Here is an 11,636-nt window from a genome sequence, read left to right as displayed (position 1 = left end):
ATAGTTGAAACACTTATTTTCAGTGTCCTTCTGCAGTGAGTTGAAGTTCCTTTTTACACGAATACTTGAAGTATTTGACAGGGTTCTCAAGTCTCACACTTTAGCTGTAAGACTCACACAGTTCAAACGCTCACACACCACACCTTGTATTTCTCACACTGAAAAGGCAATGCCGACCAAGTTGTCCTGCAAGCTTTATATATAACGGTGAATATAATGCGCTGAACACAAATTGAAGTTTCCTGCCCCCAGCACGTATCTCAGATTGTGTTCGTTGCTAGGCAACATAGATGCGCGATCACACAGAAGTAGACGGAACATTCTCGGTCACTGCGTTCGTTACTAGGTAACCAACAACATCACACAAACACATATTTATATAAATATTTATATCCTGTCAAAATATACATTGATTAATCATTGCCATTGCATTTTTATATTTTTCAAAGATGTCATCAAAATGTGCAACAAACACTTACAACACAAAACACATTTCATAAACTGGAGTGTGTACTCGTGTACACACACACACACACACACACACCTTAATATGGTAATATTAAATATTAAAATGTCCATTTGTTCCCAATTTCCCACCACACAATGAATAATTATACCATTTCGTCTAGACACATTCAAAATTCAAAAATATTAGTTTTTCCAAACTATTTAGAGCAATGTTATATTTTTGTAATTTTTGTATATGTGTAATTTTGAAATATAACGTTAAAGTTAGTATAGTTAGCAATTAATATAATTAACTGTAGTTGTAAATTCAATTTGTGCTGGTAAATTATGAACAATGAGTCAAATTGGGGGGCGGGGCTCCATTAAGCTCCTCCCCTAACTGCATGTGATCTCACTCTAAGCTTTTGAAAAAACTTGAGAAACCCTGATTTCCAAAAAAAACACTTCCTTTCTGCATAAATACTGGCCACACAAACAGATGAGGAACACAACACAGTCCACTACAGAGAGAGAAACTAGTGTTAGTTTACTGAATGTGGAAATGAAAATATAGAAAAGGGTAAAACTCAGAGAAGAAGATAGTTGATGTCTAAAAATATGTGAACGTCGTACAAGGTAAAGTCAGAACAGATATCACAGATTCAACGCCACGAGAATCCAGTCATATAGCACGGATAAAGATTCAACAAGAGACTCAGAAGACCGAACAGAAAGGATTGTTGATATCTACGTCAGTGCAGAGGCTGTAAGAGACATGAAGCATAAGAAAGAGACAGAAGACTTCAACACAGAAGAACCACAAACACCTCGACACACAGAAGACTTCAACACAGAAGAACCCCAAACACCTCGACACACAGGTAACTGAGATTAAAGGACATTTTCTGATTATTCACTCTCTTCCAGGTCCTCCAGTATGATCTGACATGCTCCAGTTGTTGATGGTGGTTAATGCTTTATTTTTTTCCTGAATGTGACTGATCGTTTTGCTAGAGAAGACACTTATTTATCAATGACACCAACAGCGACACCTGTTGGTGTCGCTGTTGGACAGTGTTTTCTCTACTTCCTGTTGGCCTTCTGTAGCTAATCATAGCTCCATGTAGCTGTTTTTATTTTTATTTTTTTTCTCTATAATCTTTCTTACTATCACTGTCTGTTTGTTTGTTTTTTAAATTGTAAAATATAACTTAATTCACACCATATTTCTGATATTACCGATCAATCTTATCAGATTAACTTTGATCGTTTACTCTTCCGTGACTGCAGCACACCTGCAAAGCGTTAGCACTCGTTAGCTTGTCATTAGCGTTTTCTTTTCTCCTCTCCTCTCCTCTCTCACGCTGCAGTTTTCCACAAGTTCATCAAACAACCGCAGTAAGAATATTTCATCAAGCACGGTGAGTAATGGCTTCTCCTACAATTGTTATTTGCACCTCTTGCCACATGTACAGTTTATCTATCTCTGTCGCTGATGAGGGATTCACATGTGATAAATGCAGGGAAACAGTTAGGCTGACAGAGAAGATTTCAGAATTAGAGACACGCATCCAAACTTTAATTGAGGACAGTAAGAATGTTAGGGCTCTAGATACGGCTTTGGATGCGTCTAGCTCAGGGATTCCTGTACATTGTCCGGTTCCAGCAGAGCCCCTGCAGCAGGGCAACTGGGTGACGGTGAGGCAGCATAGTCGTGGGTCAAAACACCGCTCTTCTGTTCCGATCAAAACATTAAACAGGTTCTCCCCACTCAGTGATGCACCCACTGAGAAACCTGATGAAAGTGCTCTAGTTATTGGCGATTCTATTGTACAGAACGTGAATATAGAGACACCAGCCACCATAGTCAAATGTTTACCGGGAGCCAGAGCGCCTGGCATCTTGGCAAATTTAAAAGTGCTGGCTAATGCTAAACGTAAATACAGTAAGATTGTTATTCATGCCGGCGCTAATGATGTTCGACTCCGGCAGTCGGAGATCACTAAAAATAACTTTAAAGAGGTGTGTGAACTTGCAAGCACGATGTCAGACACTGTAATATGCTCTGGTCCCCTCCCTGCTTACCGTGGTGATGAGATGCATAGCAGATTGTCATCACTCAATGGCTGGATGTCTAAGTGGTGCCCACAGAATAACATAGGTTATATAGACAATTGGACGAGCTTTTGGGGCAGACCTGACCTGTTTAAAAGAGATGGTCTTCATCCCTCCTGGGGTGGCGCCACTTTTCTCTCTAGAAATATGGCAAATAGTCTTAGTGTTTATACTTGACTAACTGGGGCCCAGGTCAGGAAGCAGACAGACTGGCTAAACCGACCGTCTGCTAGCTGCCTCCCGTCACAGAGGTCAGTTAATTCTCAGCACATAGAGACTCTTTCACCTAGATATCACACTATAGAGACTGTGTCTGTTCCCCGAACTAGAAAATACAAAAAACGTCCAAACCAAGTTAAGGTTAACAATTTAATTGAGGTTCAACAAATAAAAAACAAATGCAATATGGATAAACAAATGATAAAGATTGGCTTATTGAATATCAGATCCATTTCTACGAAAACACTTTTTGTAAATAATATGATAACTGATCATAATATAGATGTGCTCTGCTTGACAGAAACCTGGCTAAAACCTGATGATTACATTATTTTAAATGAGTCCACCCCCCAAGATTATTGTTATAAACACGAGCCGTGTCTAAAAGGCAAAGGGGGAGGAGTTGCTTCAATTTATAACAACGTTTTCAGGATTTCTCAGAGGGCAGGCTTCAAGTATAACTCGTTTGAAGTAATGGTGCTTCATATAAAATTATCCAGAGAAACCAATGTTAATGATAAATCCCCTGTTATGTTTGTACTGGCTACTGTATACAGGCCACCAGGGCACCATACAGACTTTATTAAAGAGTTTGGTGATTTTACATCCGAGTTAGTTCTGGCTGCAGATAAAGTCTTAATAGTTGGTGATTTTAATATCCATGTCGATAATGAAAAAGATGCATTGGGATCAGCATTTATAGACATTTCTTAACTCTATTGGTGTTAGACAACATGTTTCAGGACCTACTCATTGTCGAAATCATACTCTAGATTTAATACTGTCACATGGAATTGATGTTGATAGTGTTGAAATTATTCAGCCAAGTGATGATATCTCAGATCATTATTTAGTTCTGTGTAAACTTCATATAGCCAAAATTGTAAATTCTACTTCTTGTTACAAGTATGGAAGAACCATCACTTCTACCACAAAAGACTGCTTTTTAAGTTATCTTCCTGATGTATCCGAATTCCTTAGCATATCCAAAACCTCAGAACAACTTGATGATGTAACAGAAACTATGGACTCTCTCTTTTCTAGCACTTTAAATACAGTTGTTCCTTTACGCTTAAGAAAGGTTAAGGAAAACAGTTTGACACCATGGTATAATGAGCATACTCGCACCCTAAAGAGAGCAAGCCGAAAAATGGAGCGCAGCTGGAGGAAAACAAAACTAGAGGTATTTCGTATTGCTTGGCGGGAAAGTAGCATATCCTACAGAAAAGCATTAAAAACTGCTAGATCTGATTACTTTTCTTCTCTTTTAGAAGAAAACAAACATAACCCCAGGTATTTATTCAATACAGTGGCTAAATTAACGAAAAATAAAGCCTCAACAAGTGTTGACATTTCCCAACACCACAGCAGTAATGACTTTATGAACTACTTTACTTCTAAAATCGATACTATTAGAGATAAAATTGCAACCATTCAGCCGTCAGCTACAGTATCACATCAGACAGTGCACTATAGACCCCCTGAGGAACAGTTCCACTCATTCTCTACTATAGGAAAGGAAGAATTGTATAAGTGACCTTTCGGTGCTTTGAACAGATAAACTTTACACCTGAACTTCTAAATACCTGATTTAAGGCGAGCAGATTCGTCGAAGTACACATAAGATGAACTAGACAGAGACGTGTTCTCAGTAGAAAAACAGTAACAAAACTTTATTATACAATGGTATCATTAAAAGAGCCACACCGTCATCCTAGAGACACATTACTAATAGAGACTAGACCTGGCATTAGCTGTTACAGGGGACAATGTATGATTACCAATTAAACTAGAAAATACTGATTCGCTGGCAAGGCAGGTTACCTGTCCGAGATACGCGTGACGTTCACCACCCGTGCTCTGGAACCTGGAGCCCACGATCCCATGCATCCACGCACACACACACCACCACAAGCCGATGATTCAAACAAGATTGTGAAGTGCAATTTACCACTACAATACGTGGTGCAGGGTGTGGGGACCTTCAGCAATACACAGCGCGATTACCCGGAAGCGTCTGGCAATCAGTAAAACACTTTGACACAGGAGAACCACATACCCAAGCAGCAACAGGACTAAAAACGTATCGTGCGTCAGAGAATATCTCTAAGCTCAACAGGCAGACGATTTTATAGCAACTGGCCAGACACAAATGAGTTGTTTAGCCACTCATGGCTAGCTGAGTGACGTCAGGGGGTAACCGTAGCTGCAGAGGGACAAACTTCAACCAGACAGCGATTACTCTGCCGGTTACATAAACTTGTTAAATCATCTAAACTTACAACATGTATGTTAGACCCTATACCATCTAAGCTCTTAAAAGAGGTGCTTCCAGAAGTCATAGGTCCTTTTCTGACTATTATTAATTCCTCATTGTCATTAGGATATGTCCCCAAAACCTTCAAACTGGCTGTTATTAAGCCTCTCATAAAAAAGCCACAACTTGACCCCAGAGAACTAGTTAATTATAGACCAATCTCGAATCTCCCTTTTCTGTCCAAGATACTAGAAAAGGTGGTATCCTCACAATTATATTCCTTCTTAGAGAAAAATGGTATATGTGAGGATTTCCAGTCAGGATTTAGACCGTATCATAGTACTGAAACTGCTCTCCTTAGAGTTACAAATTATCTGCTCTTATCATCTGATCGTGGGTGTATCTCTCTATTAGTTTTATTGGATCTTAGTGCTGCGTTTGACACAATTGACCACAGCATTCTTTTGCATAGACTTGAACACTTTGTTGGCATCAGTGGAAGTGCATTAGCATGGTTTAAATCGTACTTATATGACCGCCATCAGTTCGTAGCAGTGAATGAAGATGTATCATATCGATCACAAGTGCAGTATGGAGTACCACAAGGCTCAGTTCTAGGGACGCTACTCTTCACGCTTTATATGTTACCCTTGGGAGATATCATCAGGAAACATGGTGTTAGCTTTCACTGTTATGCTGATGATACGCAGCTCTATATTTCCTCGCAGCCCGGTGAAACACACCAATTTGAAAAACTAATGGAATGCATAGTCGATATAAAAAATTGGATGACGAGTAATTTCTTACTGCTAAATTCAGAAAAAACAGAGATGTTAATCATAGGGCCTAAAAACTCTGCTTGTAATAACCTAGAACACTGTCTAAGACTTGATGGTTGCTCTGTCAATTCTTCGTCATCAGTTAGGAACCTAGGTGTGCTACTTGATCGCAATCTTTCCTTAGAAAGCCAGGTTTCTAGCATTTGTAAAACTGCATTTTTCCATCTCAAAAATATATCTAAATAACGGCCTATGCTCTCAATGTCAAATGCAGAAATGTTAATCCATGCATTTATGACTTCAAGGTTAGACTATTGTAATGCTTTATTGGGTGGTTGTTCTGCACGCTTGGTAAACAAACTACAGCTAGTCCAAAATGCAGCAGCAAGAGTTCTTACTAGAACCAGGAAGTATGACCATATTAGCCCGGTCCTGTCCACACTGCACTGGCTCCCTATCAAACATCGTATAGATTTTAAAATATTGCTTATTACTTATAAAGCCCTGAATGGTTTAGCACCTCAGTATTTGAATGAGCTCCTTTTACATTATACTCCTCTACGTCCGCTACGTTCTCAAAACTCAGGCAATTTGATAATACCTAGAATATCAAAATCAACTGCGGGCGGCAGATCCTTTTCCTATTTGGCGCCTAAACTCTGGAATAACCTACCTAACATTGTTCGGGAGGCAGACACACTCTTGCAGTTTAAATCTAGATTAAAGACCCATCTCTTTAACCTGGCATACACATAACATACTAATATGCTTTTAATATCCAAATCCGTTAAAGGATTTTTTAGGCTGCATTAATTAGGTAAACTGGAACCGGAACACTTCACATAACACCGTACTTTCTACATCATTAGAAGAATGGCATCTACGCTAATATTTGTCTGTTTCTCTCTTGTTCCGAGGTCACCGTGGCCACCAGATCCAGTCTGTGTCAAGATCAGAGGGTCACTGCAGTCACCCGGATCCAGTACGTATCCAGACCAGATGGTGGATCAGCACCTAGAAAGGACCTCTACTGCCCTGAAAGACAGCGGAGACCAGGACAACTAGAGCCCCAGATACAGATCCCCTGTAAAGACCTTGTCTCAGAGGAGCACCAGGACAAGACCACAGGAAACAGATGATTCTTCTGCACAATCTGACTTTGACCAGACGAAACCAGTAGTTCAATTCCAGGCTGCAGCAGAGGAGAACTGGCCCCCCAACTGAGCCTGGTTTCTCCCAAGGTTTTTTTCTCCATTCTGTCACCGATGGAGTTTCGGTTCCTTGCCGCTGTCGCCTCTGGCTTGCTTAGTTGGGGTCACTTCATCTACAGCGATATCATTGACTTGATTGCAAATTAAAACAGACACTATTTCCACTGAACAGAGATGACATAACTGAATTCAATGAGGAACTGCCTTTAACTATCATTTTGCATTATTGAGACACTGTTTTCCAAATGAATGTTGTTCAGTGCTTTGGCGCAATGTATTTTGTTTAAAGCACTATATAAATAAAGGTGATTGATTGATCAACCAGGGTCATGAAGATTAATTTAAAGCTGCCCAAATATGGATTTTTGAACTTTGGAAAAGGTTTTATTTTGAGACCTGTTCACATTTTCCTCCAAAACCAAAAATGTATCAAATACAGTGACATACAGTGAAACTCGAATGAGTAAATAATCAGGAAACCATTTTTGAGTGAACTGTTCCTCTGCATTTACTCACAAAACACAAAAAACACACTAATAAACGTCTGACAAGCGTTACAGTTAGTCTACAGTTCACATGTTTCAGAAGATGTGAGTCGTATGATATGAGGAAGTGAAGAGACTAACATCATATCTATCCTCATCAGGAAGTGATGGTGTGATGATCAGAAGGTCCAGAGCAGCTGCAGTAGTGTTTGTGCTGCTGTGTGTTCTTCTGCTGACTGCACGCATTATACTGTGTGCCACCTTCACTCAAGAGAGACAACAGCTGAAGACTAAGATCACCAACCTCACTCAAGAGAGAGACCAGCTACTAACCGACAATATGAACCTCACAGAAGAGAGACAACAGCTACTAACAAACAATAGGAACCTCAAGGAAGAGAGAGACCAGTTGAAATCAGAAAGAATTGATCTTCAGAAGAAGTTTGCGGGTTAGTTTCTTCAGTCTAACTGGTAACTTGATCTAAAGCAGACTCAGATTTGAAAGCAGACTGTCCTGGATTATGCTTGTAATTGACATTTCTTTAGCTCTTTATGTTTATAATGATTAATGATAATTTAGGGAAAAAACATTCCCATCCCAGTGTATTTTCAGTAAGTGCATAAATATGTAAATGTTTGTAGTATAGTTATCATGAAATAAATGTATTTCAAATGCATTTTAGTTCATTTATATTTCACTAGGGATGTCTTATTTGTGTTTATAGATGGATTGAAGTGTCATCAATCAACTCTTTACTTCTTTTCCTCTGAGAAGAAGAACTGGACTGAGAGCAGAAGATACTGTAGAGAGAGAGGAGCAGATCTGATCATCATCAACAACAGAGAGGAACAAGTGTGTGTGAGAGAGAGAGAGAGAGAAAGAGAAGAGAGAGTGTGTGTGTGTGTGTGTGTGTGTGATCATGGTGTTTAGTTTTTAAAATAAAGATAATGCTCTGAAATCAGTCTGTGCTCGTGTTATAAATCATGTTATTGTTTCTCTTCTCAGGATTTTGTGGGGAATATTTCTGTTGGTTCTGGTCATTTCTGGATTGGTTTGACTGATGTTGAAGAGGAGGACAGATGGAAATGGGTTGATGGCAGCACACTGACCTCTGGGTGAGAAATCACTGAACTGAACTGATTATTATCTAATAAATGATTGTCTCAGTCAGTATCATATCACACAGAAAGCAGCTCTGATCTAACTCTGATCTGTTGATGCAGGTTCTGGAAGTCTGGACAGCCAAACAATCAGGGAAATGAAGACTGTGTTAACACTCATTCATCAGGATGGTTTGATACTGAATGTGATAGTAGTCTTAAATGGATCTGTGAGAAGAGTATCCTTAAATAAATGATACATTATAATAAAAATGTACATATATGCAATATGAACAAATTAATATGTCGGTAATTTTACTTTTTTTTTTTTTTTATGGCACATTAATTAGGTTATTCTGTAAAAACAAATAAAAAATAAATAGAAAAAAACATTGTAATATTAAAATACACTGATATAATAGAAATATTCATAAAAACAGCATTGATCCAATATTGTTAACCAAAATGATCATGATTTTAGGAGTATTACTCAGTACATCAGTAAAGTTTGATTTGAAATGTGACTCTTGCAGCTTTTTTGTAATGACAGTATGACAATAAACATGATTTACTTGTTTTCAAAAACTGGTTTATTTCCTGATCCACGTGAAGATGAATATAAATGAAAAATCACATAAACAGCTTCTAATGTTTGACTGAGAATATGAACAATAGTCTGACTGTAGAAATCAGGATATGATCTAACAAATAATCTTCTTTATAAACACTTTCTAGCATCAGTATGATCGGTGCATCACCAAATATAAGTCATTATCACTAAATTAAACAATATACATGTTATTTATTTATAACATCTTTATGACGGTTTGTTTTATGCTAGTGAAAGCAAAAATTGCTTACACAGCAAGCCCAGATTTTACCCCAAAATGACTGACAGTTCCTTTAAAGTCCAGCCTCATTAAAGTGAGTGAATAATGGACTGAAGGAAGAGCATCAGATGCAGTCGCTGCTAAAAACTGTTCATCCGTCTGAACTTCTGATGAAACGACCTGAAGCTCATCAAACACTGAAGGGTTTCAACACCAGATGAACAAGCCCCTGACGTCTTTACACACAAACAGACAAACTGTGCTAATGATTGTGTTTTCACATGTTTATTAATGGTCATTGTGTTTTTGAGGAATACCTGAGGGAAGGGAAGAAGTTATTGTGATATAATATATTCATTTGAACCTTGTTTACCACACCAAGCGTTGTTGAAGATCAAGTTCCTTTCTGCATAAATACTGACCACACAAACACAGATGAGGAGCACAAGTCCACTCCAGGAGAGAAACTAGTGTTCTTGATGACAACAAAACCAAAAGAAAATTACAACCTGCAAAATGCAGAGAGGAAATGGAAAAAGGGCTTTGCAAATATTGATGTAACTGTAACACTTGTCTAATTTTTTTATTCATTGTGTTTTAGTTGTCGTTTGACCTCAGTCTGTTTAGTTACTCATTCTGTTCACCTGTTATTCAGTTCATTATCTCATTAGTTTCAGTGTATTTATGACCTTCAGGTTTTGTGTAAGTCAGTCTGTGTGTGTGTGTGTGTGTGTGAAGGGGAGGATTTTCTGAAGGTATTTTTGAGTCAAAACGACTGAACACCTGTGACAGTGTGTTTGTAGTTGTAGAGAAAAGCCACACATGTGTATCAGTAAGTTTGAAGTCAGAGAGAAATGTTTTAAGAGTTGTAAACCTGTAGACTTTTTATCTCTCCCACAAACACAACACAACAGTTACACCTTCTCAAATTCTTCATTGCAGGCGCACAAATCCTATTCTACAGATCACAAATTAAGAAACTTGAGGTGCAAATGTGTGAAAATGTATATTTTACATACCACAATAATCAAGCAGCGTATAAAACTATTTTAAATGTTCAACATTGAGGTTTACACTTTTTTTACATTAATTATAGCATTTATTTGAATTACTGAGAGAGAGTTTTAGTAATTACATTTTGTGTGATAGATAAAATCTATATCTGTCAGGTAGGACTCGGGACACAGGTGTAAAGGTTAATTCAGAACTGTGTTTATTAGAATAAGGTTTCAAGTGCTCAGTGTTTTCAGTTCCTCAGTGCACGGTGAAGCGTCGATCTTCTAGTGCAGGCTTGTATGTAATTCACATGGAGCGGGGAATCACACAGGTGAGTTTGACAGGAACACAGATGTCAAAGCCACAGTCAAGGATTGCTCATTAAAGTTCTCTTCCTTCTTATTAGCTAGAGACAGAACCAGCTCGGGGTAATCACAGGAGACTACAGCTACCGTCGAATCACTTGATGTTGCACGCTGATCCACGGTCCTGGGAACAGCAGAACAAGAACACAGGTTACAGTAACACTAAGGTGAGTATACGTTACGTCTGGCTTGCAGGAGCTTGGAGACAAATTTGAGGAGTTTGTCCTGTTGGAGGCTTGACGGGGAACTGAGGTGCGGGTGAGACAGTAGGTCATTAATATAGAACGATGATTAAAACTGACTGGAACTACCTGTGGATTAAACTGTTTTACTGCACACTTCCAGCCAATAAGAATCAAGTATTCAGACAGATCATGGTAAAACAGCACATAACAAATAAAAAATAAGCATCTTCTTAATGGTGAATTCTTTGTCAGCCATACAGACATCACCAGGCTCCAGCAAGTCTGGAAACAAAAGTAACTGCTCTTTAAAGGTAGTGGTGTTTTTATATGATGAGAACCACCTCAGACTGGAGCGTGAGTGAAGATGGATTCCAGCATCTTATCTCTGTGAAGTCAATGATGACCCTCACCTCTGAACAAAACTACATAAATTTGTCTGGCATGGTGGCATTCACTTGCTCTCTGCTCATCCATATGGGCAGTGATCCTAGGACAAGATAAAGATCAATAGCCCAAGTTATGATGATGCGGCTAACAGTGGAGACACTTACAAATTCATATATATCATTATCTGGCTTTTATTATGTTTCAAAACAAATGTTTATTGTAATGGTCATTTTAGATCATTTCAAGACTTTGTTTATCT

General features: G+C 38.5%; 1 protein-coding gene across 1 annotated transcript; it reads left to right on the top strand.

Annotated features, from left to right (window-relative positions):
• The first annotated feature begins 925 nt into the window (after positions 1-925).
• On the top strand, positions 926-9,172 carry LOC113079455 (CD209 antigen-like protein E). The gene is made up of 5 exons (XM_026251725.1): positions 926-1,328; positions 7,675-7,962; positions 8,239-8,366; positions 8,520-8,629; positions 8,738-9,172. Exons 1-5 carry the CDS (start codon positions 1,223-1,225, stop codon positions 8,865-8,867), a joined length of 762 nt encoding a protein of 253 aa, XP_026107510.1. The 5' UTR covers positions 926-1,222; the 3' UTR covers positions 8,868-9,172.
• The last annotated feature ends 2,464 nt before the right edge of the window (positions 9,173-11,636 follow it).

The sequence above is a fragment of the Carassius auratus genome, unplaced genomic scaffold, assembly GCF_003368295.1.
Source record: "Carassius auratus strain Wakin unplaced genomic scaffold, ASM336829v1 scaf_tig00028060, whole genome shotgun sequence".
NCBI classification, from domain to species: Eukaryota; Metazoa; Chordata; class Actinopteri; order Cypriniformes; family Cyprinidae; genus Carassius; species Carassius auratus.
Note: the sequence above shows the minus strand (reverse complement) of the source record. Positions and strands in the feature narration are given on the sequence as shown.

What these genes read in the sequence shown, in the direction of transcription:
- LOC113079455 (XM_026251725.1), top strand. Translation starts at nt 1,223, where the DNA reads ATGAAGCATAAGAAAGAGACAGAAGACTTCAACACAGAAGAACCACAA. An exon ending in TCAACAACAGAGAGGAACAA is followed by an intron (nt 8,367 to 8,519) that starts GTGTGTGTGAGA and finishes TTCTCTTCTCAG; the next exon opens with GATTTTGTGGGGAATATTTC. An exon ending in GGCAGCACACTGACCTCTGG is followed by an intron (nt 8,630 to 8,737) that starts GTGAGAAATCAC and finishes CTGTTGATGCAG; the next exon opens with GTTCTGGAAGTCTGGACAGC.